The sequence below is a fragment of the Pyrgilauda ruficollis genome, unplaced genomic scaffold, assembly GCF_017590135.1.
Source record: "Pyrgilauda ruficollis isolate IOZ18807 unplaced genomic scaffold, ASM1759013v1 scaffold24, whole genome shotgun sequence".
In the NCBI taxonomy this organism is placed as follows: Eukaryota; Metazoa; Chordata; class Aves; order Passeriformes; family Passeridae; genus Pyrgilauda; species Pyrgilauda ruficollis.
The window spans coordinates 18,588,521-18,613,925 of NW_024523648.1; the positions used below are offsets into that span (position 1 = coordinate 18,588,521).

Genomic DNA, 25,405 nt, shown 5'->3' on the forward strand with positions numbered 1-25,405 from the left:
TCAGAAAAAACTTGGTCTTTTCAAAGAAGTTAAGAACAATCAGTCATTTTAATTTAGCTTTCATTACATTTTTTTTAAAGTTACTGACAGCAGATCTAAATTTATGACATTGCAAGAAAAATAAATATTTAGTATTAGAATCCACATCTAATGTTTATTCATAATCACTGTCTGTCTTTAAGCTCTTTTTATGTTACAGAAGTAAACCGCCATGATTTCCACTCCGTTGGGAGATTTTCATCACCAAATCTTACGAAACTTTCAGGGACACACAGCATCACTTTTGCACTCCTTTTTTTACTTAAACAATTATGATAGTAATTAAGCTAAGAATAACCATTAAAAACCAGCTTTTTCTAGAAAGAAGAAAGAGAAGCAAAGGTCTTGCACTTTGGATATTTACTGCAGGACAGCAAGATAGCAATGGAATCTTACATTTCCTTCCGTTACTTAGTACAACCTAGTGCAGCACAGTGGTAGGTGTGTTTGCACTATTCTTTCCTTCCTTCCTTCCTTCCATCCATCCATCCACCCGTTTTATCCAACACTTTGGGATAATCATCCTACCTTCATTACCAGTTCTATTGCCTGCTGCAAGTTGTCAGCACAGTAAAGCACCTGACCAAAATGTGTCTATGGGGGCAAGATCTCCAGAATTAAGAGGTGGAGACCTAATAGGTCATATTCAGATATAAGGTTTAGTGAATAGAGATTTTAAAGAATACCACTTGGTATCCCATGTTGGAATAAAGTCTTGTAGAGCACTAAGCTGCACGTCAAAAGATAATGGAAAGATCTACCTAGATTTGAATTGAGTACAGGAACAAAACCAAGATAAAACAAGAACTTTAATGGCTTTTTAGGAACCCACATAAGACCATCCCCCTCTCTGACCTGAAAGTTTAATTGACAATTACTTAGCATACCCCACAATTTTGATTTTTACACAGACACCAAGAAGATTACAGCCAAATAGTCATGTAAACATTCAGATTAAATTCTTTTACTCTGGGGTTTAAACGTCTACATTTTAAAGTATTCTTCCCATTTTTATTATATTGCCCACCATTCTGTCTCAAGAAACTGGTTTGATTAATGTTGGATTTTTCCCAGCTGTGCTTGTCATTTATTGTCTATATAAACTTCATATTCTTTATATACATAAACACAACACAAACCTAAAACCATTCTGATTGGTATAACACTAGGAATTAGATTCTGAAGCATAATTCTTCTCTGAAGTCATGGTACTTCATATGCAACTCATTATTTAATGTATAAAATTAATCAGAATAATATATATACTACTCCTTGCACATCTGCAGTCAATTTCAAAGCATCATATATGCACCTAATTATTTTAGTATTATTTTTGTTAAAGTGGATAAAGCAACGATATTTTTAAGAAAATACATACTTGAAAAGTAATTTATGAAAAAATAAATCTTCAGCCTTTAATATGTACAGCTTTGAAATACATCCTACATTCTCTCCTTCTCTTATTTTTCTATAGTGTGTATTTATATATGGTAACAATTCCATACCAGATATAATTCATCTCAGCTGCATGCAAAAAACTGTCTTTATGTAAAAAACAGCCTAGAAAAGATCTGATATTAAATGAGTACTCACTTGTTTGGTCTTTGTTTTTGTAATGGTGTCCGAAATGGGTTTCTTCCTCTCTTTAACAGCTGTTTTAGAAAACAGTTCTTCAAACTCATGATAATCTATGGAAGGCTCTTCAATTTTTTCCCACACAAGTGAAGCACTAGAATCTCTAAAGTTAAGCAAAAGACCTATGTAGGGCAATGTCAAACTAAATAAGGTCATAAATGGAGGAATTAAAAAAATAAAATAGCAGCAATTTATAAGTTGTTGCCTAAATTCTATTAGCAGCATTTTGATAAAAACTACTGTTGATTCTTCCTCATACTTCTGGTTTTCTTCTTTTTTCATGTGTGGTACGGTCAGGCTTATTTATGTTCACCCACTCTACATGCCTAGGAATAAAAATAGGCTGTATATAGGCTATAAAATGTACAGACATGGACAGGAAGAGAAGTAGAAATAGACAGTTATCTACTGACACCTGGGCAACAGTGACAAGGACTTGAGAAGAAAGAATAAATTCATTATTAAATAACAGCAGATGGGTTTTATAATTACTACTCAGAGATATAAGGAAAATACTTATAAGGAAAATTTTTTTCATGATCTTGTTGATCAACGATCTTTTACAAAAACCCCAAAAACATCAACAACAACTGAAACCAAGTCATGTCAAAGTAAGGGCTATCAGAATCGCTTTATGCAAATAAATTGCAGATTGAATCTGAGTCTGTTGAGTGTACAAGATGTAAAAAAAAAGTATTTCAAGGTCAGTGAAGAAAGGAAAGTGAAGGATAGAATGTGTTCAGCATAGATTCATCTAGAAGGAAGACACTACCAAAACTTGCAAGATGCTCCAGAGAGAAACCAATGCTACCTTGAAATTTGAGGGGAATCACAAATACATTTTGAAAAACATTTCACAGAACACTTGGTGGCACACCATCATCCCCAGATCTCTTATCCACATGTGATATGTAGCCCCAAAGGACACTGAAAACGCATGAGAGAGCTTCCATGTGCAAATAACTTTTGCGTGCTTTAAAGAAAATGTGCACCCTATTTATATATCTAGCTACACATAAAATCCTGCTTGCACTGATGCTCTCTCAAAGACCTACCTAGCAGGAAAGACTTTTGCTAATGATGAACAATACTATCAAGACAGCCAAAGCAAAACCACCACTGTACGTATCTCTATGACTTACCTTTTACTGTGGAGCTGAATTCTTGTCCAGTAAAGAGGCTTCATTGGCCGAGAAGGCTCTATTACGTGTTTCCTGCTTCCTTTCTCCTGATTCATCCCCATTGCAAATAAACCAGATGGTAATGGAGGAGGAAGAAAGCCCTGTGGGACTGCTGGATAGCTGCTGCCCTGGACTGATGCTGCAAGGGGTGGCGCACTTCCAGGCAATGGTGGTGGGGCCGGAGGAGGCATGCCCAATCCAGGCAAAGGAGGGGGTGGAGGGGGTACAGCTACACCAGGCAGAGGTGGTGGAGGAGGTGGAGGGGGCACAGCTACACCGGGCAGAGGTGGTGGAGGAGGTGGTGGAGGGGGTACAGCTGAACCTGGAAGAGGTGGTGGAGGAGGAGGAGGTGGTGGAATGCCCCCTCCAGGCAGAGGTGGGGGAGGTGGTGGCAGTCCTGCTCCAGGAAGCAGTGGTGCTGGGGGTGTCAATCCCAGGCCGGGCAGAGGAGGAGGTGGAGGAGGCACACCAGCTCCAGGTAAAGGTGGTGCTGGTGGAGGGGGAGGTGGGATACCCCAAGCAGGAAGAGGAGATGAGACTCCTGCTCCAGGCAAAGGTGGTGGTGGAGGTGGTGGAGGGAATCCAGGACATGGAAGCAGAGGAGCTGGAGGCAGCGTTGGTATCTCCCCACTTGGCAAATGTGGAGGAGGAGGGAGAGGTGACATTGTGGCACCTGGGAAAGAGTGGTCCAGGCCTGTCACTGCTGAGACAGCAGAGGAAGGGAGTCCTGAGCCAGGTGGAGGTGGTGGCAGTGGTAATCCTGCCACAGACATGGGAGTAACAAAGGAATGGCCATGTGCTCCAGACAGGGAGGCAGCCTGTTCAGTCACTGGCAGTGTTGGGGGAATGCTACATGTGGGCTCTGGGGGCAAGGAAGGGGCATGTTCACTACAAGTTACATCTACAGTACTTAAAGGCTGATGGGAAACTGTCATTTCAGTCTCTCCTTCAAATGCAAGGGACAAGTCAACTTTGGGTCCCGGAAGAGGTGACTGCGGTATACTCGGTACTGATTGGCTTGCATCCAGTGGCACTGAGACTAGCTTCGGTGACAGAATCAAGGAGATTTCAGAACAAAATGTGGGCTGCAGTTCTAGAGCTGGCAATTTCTGAGTAGGCCCTTCACTTTTGCCCCCTTCTAAGTGCGGTGGTGGGGCTGGCTGTGGCAGTGCACTGGCTGAAGGCATTGTATGTGTTAAATAATCCTCTGTTGGTGACGTTTGTACAGATCTCGCCTGTGACACAGTCCTGGGTGTGGTCTCCTCTTCATTCCTTTGAAGAGTCACACTGCTGAGTTCCCCAGAGTCTGCATGTGCGTGCTCATTTTCCTGCTCCCTCCCAGCAGTCTGTACCTCTGCGGCAGGAAATTGTTTCTCTAGTTCTGCAATTTTTGTCCTCAGATCCTCAATAGTTTGCTCAAGTTGTTGGATGACACTGGCACGCTCCTCAGATTTCACCTCAAAAGCATCCTTTCAAAGAAAAGAAATAGTAATCTCAAAAGAGGATAACATTCATCACCATATAAAAATTAAATTTAGATCAAGAATAGTATTCCAGAGGTCCAGAAATAAGCTAGTTATGTCAAGACTTTAAAAAGTGAAGAATCATTTTGGCTAACTACATTTTAAGTGGAAGAAGACAGCTTAGGAAAATTACTTACTTATATATGACACTACCTTTGTCAGTACAAGCATATTTTAGACTGTGATTACACTTGAAAAAGGAAAAACCCGTAGCAACCCCTCCCTCCCTGCAAATACCCTGACTGAGAAAACAACCAACTGCTGAGCACAAGTAGTGCAGGCATTTGCCTACACGGGGATATGAAGACATGGTGGTGGGAGGGCTCAGCATTACTTTAATTCTGTTAATTGAAAAAAATGTTAAGTGTTTCTTTAAAGGGATCACCATGAGTAGCAGCCTCAGCATAGTATTGACTGCTGCATTTCAATATACACCTTAATGATAGAACACAGATCAGGAATGCAGAACAATACAAATCCAATCTTTTGGAAAACAGCTGAATCTCAGAACAGAGTAATTATGCTTTTCTCCACCTAGCATGACTATGAAAGAAAAGAAGCAAGAAAAAAATAAGGGAGAACTTTTATCCTACCCCAAATTGATAACTCTGCCAAGAGACAGACTGTGATAGGAAAGATTCCTGCCTGAAATGATTATTCTGTACTTGACAGGTTTCACATTTTTCTCTCTTTCTCTAAAGCATCTGATCCTGCTTGCTGTAGACTGAGTAGAGGAACCATTAACCTTAAAGGCACATTAATTCCTACAATTTTAAAGAAATACCTGTGACAAACTGTATTAAAGATAATGGATATGTGCTTTCATCCAAACCTGCCAATAGAAGTAATCTTGTCCAAAAATAATCATTTGTGCTTATTCAGGATTGATGAACAGGAGACAGACTTAACCTTACAACAAAAAAATCTAAAAAAAAAAAACATTTTTTTTTGGCCTGATCCAATTCTTTTTTTTTTTTTTCTCTCTTTATATTTAAAATATTAGCCAGCACTTCAAGCATTTATTTGAATTAAGTGGTCATGCAAGAAGTTTCACAACTGGTTACAGCAAAACTTGTTTTAGTGCCTTTTTATTTCCTTTTACCAAATCATGTGTATCTCAGATGAGACCATAGACTTGCTTAATAGGAAATATTTTAAGTATTGAAATTATAGGTTTTGTAGAGAAGCCTCAAATAAACATACAATACTTGATATACCAATTGCCTTGATTTGTTTCAGGGAAACATTTTTCACATATTTTGACACATGCAAGCATTAAAAGTAATTTTTTTTTTTGGAAAAGAAAGTTATAACTTCCAGCTGAGAATTGTTAATAAAATAATACGTAAAAGTTCAATAATACTTAAAAAAATATATCTGCACATGATTGGTTTTCAGACATAAAATTCCAAATTCTTATTTATCTTAGAATTTGTTAATTGTCCTAAAGCAATCCCAGAAGTAAAACAGCAACAGCATTTAAACCAATAATTGCTTGATTTTGAAGTACTCTTATCAAAAAACTTACAATCTCTTAGATTGTTTGAACTTTCTGGAGCAGCAGTTTGAACCAAAGATTGTGTATTACAACTAGGTCTCCCTGCCACAGGTTGACAAAAAATGTAAAACAAAGAAAGGAACATGAAAAAATGAATAGTGAAGGAATTAACACAGACAAAATAACAAACAGTATAATAAGAAGGAAAAAAGGCTGAGAAAGACATTTCCATTACAAATTACTCATGGTGCTTCAGTCCATCCAATTTCCTTTAATCATTCAATACATCATAGCAGCAACACTTTTATTGAAGAATTTCTTAATTTCTTAAAAAGGAGGAATACAATATTGTTTATCCCTTTGTTTCATCTGCTCTTATCCCCCTACCAGTCACCTGCAAATACAATAACGCCTATCAGTTCTTCAAAAGGCAACACTATCAAAGGAAATGTGTTGCTAGGATTATTAAGGCCACACACCAGTTTTCAGATGAGATCAAATCCAGTTTCCCCAGACTGTAATTCTCCTAAGCTCCCATTTTATACTCTAAGAACACTCCACGAAGCTTTTGTAAGAGATACAGTAAATTCATTTCTGCCATAAACAAACTGCTGCCAACAGGATTAGGCACAACATTCAATGGCTCTGAAGAGATTTGCCTTAAAAATGGCTGATCTCAGACCAGTTCACTGTTTTAAACACTCTTTTACTTGGGAGATTAGATTCAACTTTTAACAAGAAAAGAAGTACTTCTTGAATACTGTAATTCTACGTTAGTTGCAGGAAAAACCTAGAATCCACTCTTCTACAAGACAATTTACCCTGCAGATAATGAAATTTCTTTCAAGAGAACTATTTTATAAAGTTTTTTAAAAATGAGCAATGCACTGAGATGAATTAGCAATGCAGACAAGAAATGAAAATGATGAATTAAAGGGGCTGTTTCACCACACACTAAGAAGCAGCATTTCTGCTAGCCTCAAGATACAGCATTTCAAACAAGCTGGTGATTTCCTACACCTAACAATCACCAACATATCCAGGTTTTCATAGAAACAGCATTAGTATGAACAAACAAGACTTTGATGTGAATGAAGAGATATTTATCCAGAGGATATGATGTACTTGAATTTATTTGGTCTAAAAAACAAGGAAACCAAAAGCAAAACAAACCACAGCCCCAGTATTTATGCGTTTCAGTAATTATTTTAGGCAGACGTATTTTTCATTTAGACTTTTAAGATGCCCTCAGAGCAGTTTAATTGGATTTTTGCCTTTGTCCTAGTTTAAAGTTGACCTCTAGATTTGAAAGTGCTTATCAAACAAGAATGAAAATGAAAACTATATAAATCCAATCAGAAATAAAAATTCTACTATTTCCTTAGAGAATAAGCAAGAGAATACTTAATTTTTCATACATGTAAAATGTTCAAAAGCTGTTGACAAGGACCAGAAGACTGAGATTAAAAAACCCACACACACATAATGAAAAGAAGCTTCATTTTCAATCCAGGGGACATTTCCACAGCAGAAACCTATGGGGTTTAAAAGAGATATGAGGAAGCTCTGTCTTGCCTAGAGTTCTTACCCAGGGCCCAGGTACTGTGGAACAGTCTTCTTTCTGTAAAGAAAGAAAGAAAGGTGGAAGCTTAACCCTTGCTTTATCCTGGTGGCTTGAGTATGAAAGAGTGAGCAGGAAAAAACATTTCAGAGGTGTGTGGCTAAAGAACAGTGCCCAGCATTTCTCAAACAGGCTGTACGTGTTCCATGTGCAATGAGTTGGATGTTCAATCTGGGACCAATCTCTTTGGGTTGCACTGATAGGGTTGTTTGTACACGGATCTGGAAATATTTGCTTTGCTGGCTAAAGGTTGTACACTTGGATCTGCACATGTACATTACATAGAATTCATTCCAATCTTGTCATGTTTTCCACATGTGCATTTCAGATGTCCAGCATAAAGCTGATCTATATAGATAGAACATGTCCAGGATCTTCCAACATGTAAAAGATCAGAGTGCAGCTACCTCCTTCAAAACCTAGTTTGTCAGATGAGTGACTGAAACCTATAGACCCTTCTATAACTAAATTTCCAGGCAGAAAAAAACCCCACATCTGTAAAAGTTAGCCCTAGTCTATAGACGTACAGACGTGTGCGTGTATAATATACTTGTCAATATCTTTATAACTTAGCTTGCACTCACTTATATGCTTTATGAACAACCATAAAGTATCTTTTTTTTAAAAAAAAAATAAACATAGTGACAGTTCCTGTTGGTCATTTTGGCATATTTGAAAAATAAAGGTGTGTTATAGCTTTGTTTTAGAAGTTAATACCTTATGCTATTACAAGTCAAAAAGTTGCATCAGCAATTTGATAATTTTCAGCAGCTGTCACTTAGAGTCATGAAATTTCCTCTCTGGATGGAATTTATATTTAGATGATAGGATTATATTTGCTTTCTCTTTTTTTTTTCTGCAAAAAAACTTTTTAGTTTCTCTACATCACAATTCATGAATCAGAGGCTATGCTGCTACCTAGCTGCAAGAACACACAGGAAATAGAAGCATACAGTTAAACAGAATTAAGATGGCAAAATAAGGCCCCTCATGTATTCTAGTAAGTGTGCCTGGGAGCACTTGGAGGTACTAGCAGTGCACAGGAGCTTGGAAGGATGCTCTTTCCAACTGCTCTGTTAATAAATGCTGCTTTTCTACGCGAAGTGAAACGTTTTTGAACGCGCACGCTCACCGAATGGCACAAAGTAGAGCCACAGTAAGAATTTAATTCAGTCAGAGAAATGTGATCTCTATTCAGGTTTCTCTCTTTAAAGCTGTCTCATTTTCAAAGCTACTTCTTGCAACTGCAGATCAACCTTAAGAAAAGGAGACACAACATTTAACAGGCATTTTTAGTGCTACAGTATTTGGCAAATGAGAAGTACTGGTGGAGACTTGTTTTGCATTCAAACAAAATAGCATCTATTTAATTCTCACATTTCACTTAATCTCAAGGCTCATTGCAGCATTTTATTTTTACAGCAGTAGAAATTGAGACAAAAGTTGGCAAACTTGCCAATAGCATCAGGGAGATTACTGAAGGAGCAGAAGTAGTATTGGGTACTAGTTTCTTCCTCAGACTACCTGATTAAACCTTTTTGAGTGAAGCTTTTACTATTGTGAAGCTGCACATATGGGAACAAGGGGTACACTTTTTCACAATAGTCTTTCTTCCTACAACCGCAAGAAAGTGATGCTGCCCAGTATAGCAATGAACAAGGAAGCCCTGAAGCAAAAACAGTGTTGTGCATTGCCCTGTCTGAAATCATAAAATTTATCAAATAAGTGTGAGCTACTCTCCCACTCAGTGACAAATTGCAACAGATAGATTACACCAGCCTCCACAAGGCTGGCAATGTACTAGGTAGCTCTCCCTGTCCTAAAGAGCTGGGACATGTCTAATCAATGTAGTGGTTTTGTCACACCTATCATGTGTGACAAAAAAACCCCAAAGTATTACATGCAGAGATCAATAATTATTGAAATTCAAATATTCAAATAAACTAACACAGAATCAACAGGAAACATACACCTTTGAAGAAAGATGCATACATTGCAAATGCTGACTTGGAAAGCTGGAAGTCAGAGGAAAAAAGAGCTTAGATTCTTGAAGTTTCTGTTCCTGAGCAGTTTGAATTCCTTATCCCTGAGCTAAGCATATTTCAGAGGATAAGATCTCAGTTCTTTACATTACCCATTTAAATAAATAATCAACTTGAGATACATCAAAGATTGAAAGAGTTTTATCTCTTTAAGGTGTAACTCTTAACTTAGTTGGAAAATAACCTTAGGTTATCCCCAGCTCTTACTAAGATAGAAAACTCAAAAGAATTTTCATAGACTGAAGACTAGACAAGGTAAAACAAAATCTCACAGAGCCACTGACCACCCTAGGAGATGCACAGGAGTCAAGTTTAATTACTGTAGTATTACATAGCATTACTTTAAACCTTCACAAATAACACTTGTGGAAGCTTAACCCTCACTTTATCCTGGTAGCTTGAGTATGAAAGAGTGAACAAGACAAAAGTACAGTGAGAGGTGTATGGCTATAGAACAGTCTCCAGCATTTCTCAAACAAGCTGTGCATGTTCCATGTGCAATGAGCAACGTCCTGACTATCCAGGATGGAAAGCCAAACAAAAAGTCCCTCTCAAATGTTGAAGGTTTCTGTCCTGGCCTAGATGAAATTTCATTATTAGGGAGGCATGAAACAATACAGACATAAATAAGACGTCAAAAGGGATTTACTATCCACATAGCTTAATTTAGCTCAGAAATTCATTTAACTGTTCTATCACTCATCCGGCATAAAACAAGCATGTAAATGAGACTGGGTACTGGAAGAAAAGCTGAACTTTATTAATTTTAGTATAACATTATGTTACCTGTTGCTGGTGTCTTTTATTTACTGAGCTGTAGGTTGCAAAGAGACTGCTAGTGCTAGATAACTAGAACATAGCCATTTCTGTCAGCAGTCCATAAGCAACAGGTACCTTAAAAGTCACCAATTTCCTTAGAAGTTGTGATAAAAACTGTCTGGATTTATTTTCTCCTCAATATTAGATTGCTTACTGAAATGCCTAACACATGATTAATTGCTTCCTTTCTTCTGTCACCTTCATTTTTTCTAAAGTATTTCAACTATGATACTAAAGTGTTTGGGTAGTTTTCCTGTATATCCAGGCCACGGCAACAATTCATCTCATTCTGTTAAAACAGAAAATCTGGCATACCTTTAATGTTATTGCATTGACATGTTAGAGAAAGGTGTTGAACTTTTTCACACCAGACCTTTGCCTGATTTTCAATTCCACTTGAAACTGTCCAGCAACCTGGAAAGCAGTCACTGTGCAAACTAATTCTAATCTTATTTTTTGTGCTCTTTATATGCAACAATTGTAAGCTTTTATGCTAGAAATAACAATTTGGATTCTATGAGCCAAAATGTGAACATTAATTGTTTAAATTTGAAGGGCTTGGAATGCCTTTAAGCTCTATAAGGGAGATCAAGAAAGGTAATGATTTTTCAGATGAACTTTGCCACATCCTGATAAGCAACTGTTCAGAGTATGATACTTCTACACAGTACTTGCCCTTTTCATCCAAGTTCAGCCAGACCACAAAATGGGAGGTTCACATGTTGCTTTTGTCTAAAGTTTCCCACAGGGAATAAGCAGCAAAAAATATCCAGAGTAAGAATAAATCTTTGTAGACACACTGAAGCATGAGCCTATTACTCACAACAGAAAAGGTTTGAAGAAATGGAAAGAGAGCCTCCACAAATGTATCCATGAAGATGCTGAAGGCAGGGGCCTGAAAGTCTCTCATCTTTAACTCTTTAACTGTGAAAGCTATATTAGAAATAAAGTTGTATCACTTTGAGTGAAAGAACCTTAAAAAAAGTCAATCAAAATCAAGTAACCAAAAATGAGCTTTAAGTATTGAGAAGGTAACTAAAATCTTCCTGGTATCATGAACATTTAAAAAAAAACACCCAATTTGTATATTTAGAAAAAGTTGAATAATCATAAAGACCAATTACACATTCTGGAATATGCAAGTTACTTTCTATGAATAGTTTTGGTCTTGCTCTCTAAACAATAAATACAAAGAAAAACAGGTATTCAAAATACAAAAAAGAGAATAAAGTGATTTTACTGCTTTTATTTATACTAACTTAAGATGGAAAATATAATAACTTTTGAGCTAAATGTAAGTAGAAGATAAACTGGATACTCTGTCTTGTATCCAAAGAGTAGAAATTATTCTCAGCCTTACTTGTAAGGTCTCATTTCGGTTTGGCAGTATATAATTGCTTGTTTGGTTTTCTTTCTTTTTTTTTTATTAATTATTTAGGACATTTTTAAGTTAAATGAGTATTTATTTTTACCAAGAAAAGCATTTCTTATCTCCCTTCTACATAGAGGGTCCTGTTGAAAATCTCAGGATTTACATCACTAAAAGGTAGCACCTGATATTTAATGCCAAGAGAAATATAAGAAGAACTTGAAACAGTTCTCACTTTTGTGTGGAGAAGGACTCTCAAATAGTTTAAGTCCACTTGCCAAATGAAATGTCCTGCTAGGAATGTTGCAAGAAGTTTTCTTTTCACATACTGATATGTGCACACACACAGACTTACACACATACACTTTTTCAAACTGCTTTCCTGTATTTCATGTAATTTCTTCATCTGTTCTCTTGAATTTCTGTGGAATTCTTTTTTCAAAAAAGCTTGAGAAGTAAATACTATAGTACCAAAAATATTTGACATAATGCAAGTATAGGATGTTACCACCAAACAAACAAAATATCTTTTCATTAGTCTCCAAAAAATGAGAGAAATTTCATAAGTAAATAATGGGACATACAGTACAAATCTTATTTTGGTATAAAAGGAGTTTATAGATTTTAATCTGAAATAGGATTTCTGGTTTTAAAAATTTGAGAAAAATTGTATTTTAATAATTAATGAATACAGCTCATGAATTTTGCTCTAACCAGGAATGTATAGATGGCATAAGCACTACATGAAATTCACCTATTTTCAAGAGCAGGAATAGTGAGGAGTCAGAGGAGAAGAGAGTAAACAACTTAAACAGAATTTTCAATAAGTATATACCTATCATGCATTTGTATTCACTGCTCCCTAAGGGAAGTTTCAGTACTCTGTTATTTTACAAGAAACTCACTGTAAAAGGCAAGAGAAGAAATATATTCATGCTCAGAATCAAACACAGACAGAAAAGTGAAAATTCTCTCTGCAATCCCTATGCAATAGTTCTTTTCCAGGTAGTGAAAGTCTCTCACATTATAGTCAAGGATTTAAAGCCTTGCCAAACAATTCTTGTTAAAATAAATTATTTTCTCAGTTTTACTCTCATTCTCCCTTTCCTCCCTTCAATTATTGCCCAAACCCTAACATTGGTGCTGCATGCCCAAGAATTTGTACCTAAAATGACAAAAAACCCTTTTTAAACCAACTTTGTCTAAGTATAAAGCATAGTCAAAACAAAAAAAGAATGCCCATTATTACTAAAGGATGCAAAAATCTACATTTTTATTACTGTTGTTATTATTATTATTAATATACATTCTCATAAAATCTGTGATGAAGCTGCTGTGAAATTAGATTAATTGCAAGAATTTAACCCACAGTTTCTTAAGAATTTTAATCAATGCCTGAAAGGACTCGAATTAGGAGTAACTCACAGGAAATTCAGATTTTCACAGCGCACATTTTCATCTCTTTTAGCTGTTATCAACACAATGCATCAGAAACAGAGCAAGACTTACCATTTTACCACTGACTAGGCAAAACAGGAAATACGTACTACCATTACCTCATACCCATGCTCAGAGATGAGCAAAGTCCTGAGAAAAATCACCAAACATCAACACTAACCTTGCTTGGAGGAGGACATTGGTGGAAAAGAGTTTGTACATCATGACTTCCTAATGTTCCACTCAACACTGAACTGTGCTATGATTTTTATGTGTTTCACATCTATGATATATGGCTGTCTCAATAAAAGTGGAAAAAGAGAATAAAGAATCTTTGAAACTAAAATGAGTGCAGAAGTAAAACTTCATCTTGACATTAACATTAAGAACACAGATTAGAGAAAACAAATTTTAGTCTCACCATGACTAGGAGGAAGAGTGCAAAAATGGGTTATTGTAACTCCACTGAAAATAATAAAATGTATTGTTTCTTTGAAAAGGCAAACACTGCCTTCAAGCAAAATAACAGAAGTCAATCCAAGTATTGTGAAGTCTGGATATAATACAAAACACTAATATTTGTTCTGAGAATTAACTGCTTACATTTTTCTACCACACAGGCATAACATTCTTTACTCCTGTTTTTTTAATTTAAATATGTAGTCTGTGATTTCTATTCTATGTTTTTGTCAATTAATTATGTCTGACACAATTTTTCCATTTTATTTTTTCTAAACTTCTGCCTCATCAGAACTAAATAAAAAATGGGTTCACAATTGTGGCTGAAGAAAAAAAAAAATCATCTTCAACAGGATATTGACCTCTTTATTTAAATGGTAGTAATTAATTGATAAGTTTTTAATTATCACTTCAAAGGCAGTCATCCAGAAGGCTGGTAGACCAAACCAAATGTTTTCATTTCACTGGTTTAAAAAAAACCAACTAACAAACCAAAACAACAGTGACAGAGCAGTGCTTTCTAAATATTTAGTGTTTTGCTGGGTTGGGAAAGTAGAGCATCTGCTTTGAGAGAAGCTCAGATTACTAAATTTTGGTTAGATAAAACAGAGCAAGTGTATGTACATTCTAAAGGCTAAGTTATTAATTAGCAGAAAGCCAGGCCTTTGACTGGGAAAAAAAAAAACCCAAAAAAAAACCAAAAAACAAACCCCAAACCAAACCAAACAAAACAAAAAAGAAAAAAAAAAAAATCCCGCTGTAGGGTGTCTTCAGGACCGCCTGGAAATAACTTGCAAGTGCCTTGCAACCCATTCAAAAATACTTAACTGCCATCTAGTGGCTGAGTAGGCAGACTTCTTTAGGGTGTCCAGACTCTCTACTTCTTCCCCCGTTTCTGATATTTCTATTTGTCTTCTCATCCTTCTTGCACGGCCAAAGAAACCCCACCAGTATCAGATGACAGCATTTAATTACAAAGTGGCTACTAGGCGTGGGAAGCAGCACAGACTGGAACAGACAGTCTCTGTTTAAGCTATATTAAGGTCTCAACTCAGAAAATCTCACTTCATATTTCAAAAAGTTTAGTTAATTTACCTACTACAGTTTTAGGAAATAAAACATCTATTTGTGCTTGTAAGGCTTTCTGAAAACAAATCAAAAAATAAACCTGAAAATGGCAGCACATTTGAACTGAAAAGTAACTTCCAATATTAAGAATCTAAGAGCTCCATCAATAAAACTTGAAACTTCTGCATAAAAATTATGTTTCATGAACATAAAATACTTGATTTGCACTTAACTTCCCCTGGAGTTCCACAAAGTTAAATTCCCCTTCACTGCCTAAGCAAAACACTCTGCATTTCAGCAGTTCCTATGACCCTGGCAGTAAAGGCTCCTGCCAGCTTTGTATCACCTCTTTTCCTACAAACTTTGTTTCCTTTCTGTGTGTTTCTGGTAAAACCTCATTTACTCTGAATGCTAACAAGAAAACACCATCTATCTACATATGATTCCCGAAATTCAACTGCTTAAAGCTAAGCTACTCCAATTCTAACATTGGACCTACAATTAGAATATAAGTTCCTCCACATCACATATTACAAATCTGGCTTTACATTTTGCAAGATAAAAAAACCACAGAGAAATACCTCTGAATTTTTTTAACTTTTTGTTTTCTGAAGTTTGGGTATGGTGGCATGATTTTGCAGAAGGTTGACATTGGTACAGTTCTTAAAAGAAGATATACAATTCTATTCGCTGTCAGTTGGTTCATATGGAAACATCCAAAAATATTCACTTCTGTCATAATCCTTTATTTCCTCAATGAGACAACTGTATATAGTAGATCCTTTTGAATACATCATAAGACTTTTTGGTTGGATTTTTTTTTTTTTACCCAAGTATGTAACTTATTTTTCCCTGCTGAAATCTAGGACTCTGGCAGTCATATCTTTGTAGGAAAAGAATTGTTTTAGAGTAACTGTTCATTGCTTCCTCAAGCCTTCTCTTCCCCCTTACAAAAAGTAACCTGTCAAAAAGCAAAAGGATGGAAGGGGAATGACACTTCTTCACAAGCTTTTTTCTTAATAAATATCTCAAGAAAGAACATCCAGAATCAGGAAGTGTTAAAAATGCCACAGCCACAGAGCTGTTTGTGAGCCAGCCAAGAGGAAGAGTTCCCAATTTTCCTTAGGTTCCTGTTGAAGCCAGTGTGTCACTAGTCTTGTCTATAGTTGGTCTATGTGCTGATGAAAACCATTTAATACCAAAACAGAACAGGCTTTATACCAGACTACCAGTGTCATAACAGTCTAAATCAGGTTTATAAAATCTCTCCTTTTTAAAAAAAAATTTTTGTACTTCACTGTTTCAGACTGATCTTTCATCTACCTTCTTTATCTTACCTTCACTTATAAAGAATAATCTCTGAAATTTCTCTTAAGAGAGAGTTTTGGACAGCATGTATGTTTCTGAGACAAATTCTAATGGTGACATTTTATAATAATGAAAAGTAAATTCCAGTCCCACCAATGTTTTATACTCCTTAAACAGACTGACTATGTATTTATCTTAAAGGATTTCAGAACCTTTTTTCTTGTATTACTAAGTGTCAAAATTGGAACATTTCCAATCTCACTAAGCCATTTCCCTAAGGAATTACAATAAGTCATAGTCAAAAACTACCACAAGAAGAAAGGTCCCGACTGAGAGAGGAGTTACCATAAATTGAGGTTGTTAGGAATATTCTAAAGATACATTCCATGAGTCTGTTTTTATAAAGCAGAAAGTATCTTCAAGATGGCAAAACCTGACTTGCAATTTTTTTTTTAATTTTTTTAAGATTAGCATTGTTTCCCTATGACATTGCTGGAAAGTATGCCAGTAGATTATCCATCTTTATGCAGTAGAAATCCATCTTTAGCACCTCAGAACTGCCAACATTTTGTCTGGCTTTTCGTACCAGTGGAAGTACTTGGAATTCCAAAAGGGCATATCATTTTGGTTGAGGATTTATTTCTTGGGTAAAATGTGGTGAACCAAACCAAGCTAAGACAGAAACATTATGAACATAAGAATTTTTTGATGACAAGCTTTTCTGATGTAAATATGGTTTAAATAGTTAGTGTAAACTATCTTATAACCAAACTGCTATGGACTGCAACATCTGGCAAAATCTCCTCTCCTGAGGTGGGATTGCAGGGACCAAGCACAAGGTGGCATGAAATATTCATTATATCTGGATGCTGACAAATAAATATAATAAGGCCTTTGTTTTTAAAATTGTGTGGTCCACAGAACAGATTCTCATCACAAATGATCAAACATAGAAATTTAAAATAATTTTATAATATGGGGTATAAAACAATGCTTTTAAGTGCCTTTCAAACAACTTTAGGTTTCTGGCTCTGTAATGTCCCTCTACTAACCAAAGCCTAGTTTACATGTACTGATCTTACAATTAAAGGATCTTTTGGCTAAGAATCTATTTTTACCTACTATGTAAACAAAATCAAGCTATTCTGAAAAGTAAGTTAAAATACAAGAAAAAGTGCAAGGACAGTACAAAATATCAGGGTTACAAACAGAACAGAAATTGGCTCTTGCACAAAGTATAGCTGTCAAATTTAAAGATCACGCTTGAAGCTGGAGTTTCTAAATTAGGGCACTCAGTTTTTCTCTTCTTCTTTCACTAAAGGAGTTAAGGCTAACAAAACGTTCTCTGTTCATACTGGGAAGACTAAGCAGACATCGTTGCTATTTGGCATTTCAAAACCAGGACTTGAAATGACTGCCAACTTTTCTTACTTTTCCACCGCTTAACAATTCCTGTATTAAAAACAAGCACACCCCACATCCTGGTTTTTTGTAGCTGTAATTTAGAAAAATTAGATACTTTGGACTAAAAAAAAAACACTCAAAAAAAGTTCAAAAATTTTACTGTAAAACACGCAGATTATATATAATATTGTAAAAATAAGGAAATGGAGAGGATATATATGAAGAAGCCCCTTCAAGTGACAAAAAAGTATACAATCCAGGCTGTATTACTTGTGCATTTAATTAAAAATTATTCTGTTTCTTTTTGTTAATTGTTTGTCATAACTGAGAAATTTATCACCACATCATGTTACAACTGTGTTCTGGCCACTAATCTTCAATTATATTAGCAGTATATGGGAAATGTCTTTTCCCAGAGAAAGGAGAGGGAAGATGTCTGTAAGCACTTAGCTAATCAATTGAAATTTTAAACTAGAGCTCTCTTTCATTTATATATGAAAAGAAAAAGAAAAATCACCTATTAGGCTAACTTCAGGCCATGCTTTTTTTTTTTTTTTTTTTTTTTTTTTTCAAAAATTTAAACTGCAGACCACACAAGAGGGTAGTTCTCTAATAGAAACACGTTCATCACTTAAAAAATGAACAGATAACACCAAGAATGGTCTGACTGCAGATTGTAGGATTTACCTACAAACATGATGGCCGTGCTACATTCTAGATGTTTTTATAGATTGATGTAGTTAAACCCTGATAGATAGGTACAATATGCTTGACTGCTTGGGACACTACAGAAATAATTTAAACATATGCCACTTTATCCACATACAGTTCCTCAAAAGAAAAAACCTCCACCCTGATTTTTAAAATAAACCAGAATGATGATGACATAATACAGCAAAAGCTTGAGATGACTTTCTGCAAGTGAGGTGATCCTGTTAGTCCTGCAGGTTATTGATGAATAGTAGTACGGAATGGAAGAAGTTCACGTTACTGCCATAAGGGATCACCACGGAGTAAGAGGGATGGGGATCTCCTAAACATCAGCAAATGGAATTCAGGGATTGGACAACATACTAGGCTAGTTTTAAAAATAAAGAAAAGCTCCCAACCACAAATAAATGCCATTCAAGCAATCATGCAGTGCTCCAGAGCTCCTGGATAAACTTCAGTCTCACATGAATGCTCACGATACTTGTTTTTAATATGTAAAATAACTGCGTATTCATAAACCTATTTCAATTAATTACATTTCCAATAAGAAAACCATTTATATAGGTCATTTCTTGCAATGAATTATAATACTAAAAACTGCTTAAATATGCTCCTTACATGCAATTGCTTTCTGTAAGTATCGGGAAAAAGTGCTTTTCCACCATTAATAATAGAAACCATTGTTAGTGAAACCTGGGTGACTGGAATATAGAAACAGCATGAGAAAAATGTTAGGTTAAACTTAAAATACCAGAATGAATAATTATTTTGTAAAATTACTTTAATTGATAAGCTGCAGTTTTAAAATGTTCCATATTATGAAGTTAGAAGAATTTAGATAACCAGCTAGAAGAACTCTTTAAAATTGTTTGGCAATGCAAGCCATAAAGCTACTACACATACTCTCCCCACCCATGGCTCACAAAACATGTAATCAAGCCCAAATGAAATTTGCAAGTATAATGATCAGTAGTATGTATTTAACTTCACATTCCTTATTTTTCCCTGAAAAGGATATTACTGGCCATTTTCACAAATGCTGCTTGATACAGTGATGCTTGAATTGTCTTGTTACCAACACAAAATACTCCACAAATACCAAAACCCAAAAAAACCCCCTTAAACTCCACAAAAAAACACGCAGCAAACCAAAAGAAACAAAAAACACCCCATAAAAAAGCCCCAAAACAAACCCAAAGGGGGAAACAAGGGAAACAAGCTGTGAAACAGAGGAGGAAGAAAAGAGATTCCATGAGCTTTTGGTCACTGCTTTTTTCGAACCAAGATTTCAGAACCTAGCCTTCCTTCTAATGACTTCCAGAACAAGTGAATAGTATTATCCACAAGTAAGATAAGTCTGTTTCCTGTTGAGGAAGCAGAATTTGAAATTCCTCAGCCCCATTAAACTGCACCACCTTTAATGATGAATAGAAGAGCATATATGACATGCTAAAAAAATAAGACGCACTGTGTTTCTGTGGCATAAGTCCAACCCAGACTTTCTCCACTGTCCCACTATTACATTATCTCCTTTTTAAGTCCAGCATGCCCTCTGAACCTGTTCACACACTACCAGTGCTGTAAGATTGAGGAGAGAGTCAGAAAAAAATCCCTGACACTATCATTTACACGCACTTTTGTAGATTAGCTACTATAATATGATCTTTTATAACTATTCCTTACTAATGCCATCAGAGGGTTAACTTACTTTTGAGTGGACAAAAACATTTAGTAAGAATCATCTTAGGCAGGAACCTTCAATCTTTATACCTAGATACAATATGGAGCGTATAAAACACCCTCACTTGGGAATTTTTTCATACAGAACATTTAGTACACAAAACTATTTCAAAAATATCTGAAAACAAGTACTGCTTTTTTTTCCCTCTCTAAAAAAATGATAAAACATTTCTGTTAGACTCTTACCTGTGCCTGCTGAACACCACCTATGCATTGCTTCTCTGTTTCTAGGACTGTAGATTTCAACTCTGAATTTGAAAAGAAGATACAGATTTTAAAATTCTATAAATAAAAAAAAAATCGACTGATCTTTTGAAATACACATTAAGAAATTAATGAAAGGAGTGTAAAGTTAAAAAGGAAAGAATGTTAACTGTCCCACTTTCCAAATTATCCCCAAAATTACCTGTCCTTAAAATGGATGACTCCTGCCAACTATGTTTTCCTTTCTTCACTACCACAGAAATTTGAAAACTCCACAATAACATAGGTACTAATACAGATCTTAAAAATACAGCAAAATGTAAGGCACTCCACAGCTAGATCCTATTTCTTATTTTAAAACCAGATTACTTTTCTGACCTTAAAGAACCACACTGTGTCTCAGTTTCCTTACCTGATAGGAAATAATCAGAAAAAGGAAAACAAACAAGCTAACAACTCTATAAAAAACTACACAGTGCAAATATCTATAATCAGTTTAGGAACTACAGCTAATGATGCCTCTTTACTGATCATAGCTCAGTTATTTACACATAACAAGAACAGAATTATTTTTCTCTACACCTGCCCAGATATTATATGTGTGGCATCTTTCCTATATGTTTGAGGGTACCACTATTCAACAGGGAAATCTCTTGACTATTTGCAGAAAGAGTGAAACAGCTGTGAACCAGAGCTTTTGGATTCGTAATTTTTGGACCTTTGGCCTCCTCACAGCTTTCTGACAATTCCAACTGTTGGAAAGTGAGACATACAAGGAAGAAGCTTCGTTGCAAGTGTGAGTTTTGTCACAAGGCTGGAAAATTAACAATCCACAACTTTTTTACCTGGATGTGGATAAGCTGCACCTAGCAAGAAATAACTAATCATTTAGATTTTAGATTTGTCTGTGTTTGAGAGAAATGTTAGCATCTCTTTGATCTTTGCTTGCAACAGATTTTTTCTGTGCAGATTTCCTAGCATCAGACATGTACCCACAATGCTGAATGTTTTCTGCTATGCAAATTAGCACAACTACCTCCCTTACATAAAAGTGCTTAAGAAAATAGGAACAGACTGCTCCTGTGCAGTGGTCAACATTAAACAATTTGACAGAATTATCTAGCTTATTTTTACCTCATAAATGTTATCCTTCTAAAAAGGATTCTAAATATAAGCTGAAGTCATGGTGATATGAGCAGTTAACTTTAAGGCTAATCAGAGAAAATTTGGAAATAAAATCTACTTTTAGCAAATCAACCCTTTTTGTTAAGCAAAATGAAAAAAATAAAAAAAACAAACCAAAACCCCAAACACTACCACCACAGTTAGGAAAAAAAGGTTCTGGAAAAGAGTGCTGTATGGGAAATTAAACCTTTACTTTAAAGCAAATCAAACATTTTTTTCTTTGGTTTGGATTTTTTCCTGTTTTTTTTATATACTTTTTTTTAAAAGACTAACTTAGATTTCAGGTAAACCCAGACTGATATTTAGTGATCTGAGACTGTTTCGTTTTGCAGAAGTTGCATAATCTTTGAATGCCTTCTCAAGTGGTTAAACAGCCCCATGGGAGAGGGGGTGACTGGGCTCTAGTGCCTGCTTACTTGCCTTTTCCTCTATGTTAAGTAGAATAGTGTCATCAGCCAAGAATTAAAATAATTTAATTTCAAGTACACTGCTGAGTTTAGATTCAGGCAATGTGCTGAGATGTGATAATGGTGGAGTGAAATGCTGTAAGAGACAGGAAGAGATTTGGGTGTTCAAATAGAAAATTAGTCCCATACGCATTGATCTTACGGGTGATGTTGGCTCATTTTGTCCAAAACCTTAACTAAATCCAGAACTGAAAAATGCTTTTAGCATAAGTATTTGCTGACTTGAACCTAATTCATATTAGGTATTTCCAAATGTCTGTTTTTAAATAAATAACCAAGCTAAAAAATCACCAAACAACAATAATTAACCTGACGAAACCCACTGCCCCAAAAGCCCCAGAAACTCCCAACCACTCTAACAGCCCTTTTCACACATCCAGCAATGCTTCACATGTTACAGAGCATACAGGAACACTATTAAATACTATAAAACTATACTAAACAGATTATTAACTACCTTGAAGATTTTTGTCTCTTGCCTTACTTAAAGCTTGAAGGTCTACTATCTTTTCCAATATAGTATACAATATTAGAAATGATAGGAGGTCTTCTTTTCTAATATTGTATACAATATTTTATTGTATGCAATAAAAAAAAGATTCTATAAAAAACATCATGCTGCATCCTCTATCAATGCTTTTGTCTAAAATGCATGCTTTTTTAATGAACTATTGTTTCTAGTGTTAATGTAGATCTTTAATCCAGACAGCAATAATTATATACAAAACAAAATACACATACCTTGCAGATAATAATTTAAATATTTTTAAAAAATATTTGCCTTCTACAGACTGCAAAGGTGTAAATACACAAAATAATTTAGTTATAAATTTTGAGGAAGGTGTTTATCCTCAGGTTTCACATCACTCACCTCCAGCTTCTTCCAAAAGGCAAGCATGTGAACAATTAAAGAAAGTTAAATTATTCATCTATCTGAGTTGTACTCAAAAGAATTATAACTTTTTCTTTTCCTCCATATCCTACATTGAAAATCACACCAACATTTCATTAAATACATCTTAAGAACTACTTCTATTAAACTTAGAAAAACTCCCAATACACAATTTTTTGCTTTATTTCTAACTCTATTTCTTAATATTTTTGTGGGGTTTTTTGAGAGGGCAGTGGATGAGAAAAGGAATAGACAAGTGCTGTACACATTACATCTGTGTAGTAGGCATAATAAACAGAAAAACAGGATGGAAACAAATCACATACAAAATTAATACATTTAAAAATCATTAGTATTATCTTTTTGATAGAAATACACTTCTAAGTGTAGCTTTAAATTTCAAAATATTTTACATTATCAACATTCTTCTAGATTTTAGAGAAACTAAACTCTTGTTGACTTACACTAACCTCAAAATAATTTAATTTGAAATTCACCCTTTTGTTTTTCAAGTATGCACAGTATGTTCATAAATAGTGTGATCACATATATTAGGTATGTCTCCCAGCTGAGATACACAAGTCTCTGAGTAGATGGCAGTGAATTCTACCACCACATATGGCAGCACTTTCATTGAATACAGCATAAAACAGGAGATCATTGGTTAAAACCTGGACTAGCTCAAACATCCAGCACTGCAGAGTTCCGCACTCTGAATTGCATCAGTGAGATGGATGCAGAAACGTTTCCTTGATCTCCAATAGAATTCCTTTGGTAAAAGGCATAGTATTAAACAGAATAACACAGCAATATTGCATTTTTGTTGGCACCACTTGTTTTGCTTGTGAACACTGAAATAAGTGATACTAGTAAAAGTAAAATGTTGCCATGGTAAGAGGTGTCCATGCAAGAAATACTTTGGTCATATCCCAGAGGAAGTGGCAGAAAAGTCCCAAAGAGAAGCAAATCTGAAATTAGCTCCACCCAAAGCCTACAAATAATACAAAGAGATCTGCTGAAATAATGACTTAACTCTTCAACTCAGAGCAATGAAAAGGAGGAGTGGAAAAGAATGAAAGATTTGAGAATACCCAGGGGCTGTCCATGGAGGGCATGGGGATGAATGCAGTCTATAGTTTTGAGAGCTGCTGAATACTAAATGGAAAACAAAGCCTCCAAGAACCTGTAGTATTTATGGGTCAACACTACTAACAGAAAACAGGCTTGAAATCCTCTTCTAAATTTCTTTGTCAGCTACAAGGGAGTTCTTTTTCTTGCTTGGTTTTAATTGTCAGTGTCAACAAAGCTCTTAAAGAGCATGGAGAAGACTGCAGAACTTCATCTGGTAGCATAACCTCACAAATTTTAAGGTAAACTGAATTTGTAAACAAGTCCTCTTTTTATTTTTTCAGATACATTTTTCCTACTCCTCTGTCATCACAGGACTGCTGAATTTACAAAGGAATACCTTAAATCACTCTAATAACTTACAGGATAATGCCAGTCAGCTTCTGAAGTTTTCATATTTTTAAGAAGAAAAACGAACTCATATCTCATAGCTCTAAAGGTATGCATACTGGAAAAGAATAAAGATCACAGCACCTGGCAAAATCCATTATTTAACAGATGCCAGGTACATATCTTGGTTGTTAACAAAAAGAATGCATTTTTGGTGAATATTTTCTATTAGATTCATACTGGCTGACATTATTTCTGATGCTAATCCAAGATTCTCAAAACCAGGTGTTTGTTAGTAGCTAAGATACTAAGTTCATATTTCAGATTCTAAAGCACAGCAGCTTCCTATATCCTATACATTTATCTTTTCTGTATCCAAGAACTGTACCTTCTTCTGAAATTTTGAGCCTTTGTTCTTCATCTGGAGGTTTGGGTGGAGGCCACGCAGATGGAATTCTCCTGGGAAAGCTTCCTTCAATGTAATCTGTTGAATGTGTGGGTTGGCTAACTGCAGCCCAAGTATAAAGTTGGTCTTGCTGTGATTAAAAAGAAACAACAAACAAAACAGTGGAAAAGTTCATATAGAAAGACAAGGTCAAAATATATAAGTTTTGCTTCCAGTACAAATAACTCAACATCCATTATATCAAGACAGACTTGGGTTTATGCTCTTCAGTCTGATAAAGACTTAAAATAAATCTACATTGAAAGAGTTATGTTCATTAACAACAGAAACAACATTAACAACAGAAACAACATTAACAACAGAAATTTAAGCTTTTAGTTTTCTACAACCCAACTACATGTTAAGATACAGTTCAGCACTTTTTTGAGTAAGGAACTTTGTCACTTTTTTTCTTACAGTGCTAACACATTCTCTCCATCATGACTGCACTTCATCACATACAGCCACTTTATGGCTCGGAGGGAAATATTTCTCTTCACACCATACATAATTGTTTTACACCAAACAGACAAGCAAGGAAAATAAACAGAATTATTTCAGCAGGAATTAAACTGATATTAAACTGCAGCCCTATTTTTATAATTTCCCTTTTACTATTTTTAGAAAAGCAGGTAAAAAGGTGGATTTTCTTTTGGAGTAAAGAGAAAAAAAAAAAACCAAAACAACAGCTAAAGGTATTCTCAGTCCTCTGAGCTCAAACCAGATTAGATCTTTATTGCTCAACAGCTTTGAGTTTGAGTCTGATTAAAAGTAGAATATAGAGAGTTTCTGATGAAAAGCTAACAGCAAGCTTTAGGCTAACAGCAAGATTTTAGATGACCACAATTCAAGTAGTTATTCTTGTGATCCTAGTCCACATCAACATGCACACCTTGTGAT

At 35.5% G+C, this 25,405-nt stretch overlaps 1 protein-coding gene across 1 annotated transcript in view; it reads right to left on the reverse strand.

Moving 5' to 3' along the window:
* FMN2 (formin 2) overlaps window positions 1–25,405 on the reverse strand; it is a 152,665-nt gene that overhangs the window by 98,591 nt on the left and 28,669 nt on the right. The window contains exons 3-6 of the mRNA XM_041469982.1: window positions 24,449–24,596; window positions 20,041–20,102; window positions 2,817–4,324; window positions 1,633–1,777 (exon numbers count right to left, since the gene is read on the reverse strand). Coding sequence (XP_041325916.1) covers window positions 1,633–1,777; window positions 2,817–4,324; window positions 20,041–20,102; window positions 24,449–24,596 — 1,863 coding nt within the window. The remainder of the gene's footprint in view (window positions 1–1,632; window positions 1,778–2,816; window positions 4,325–20,040; window positions 20,103–24,448; window positions 24,597–25,405) is intronic.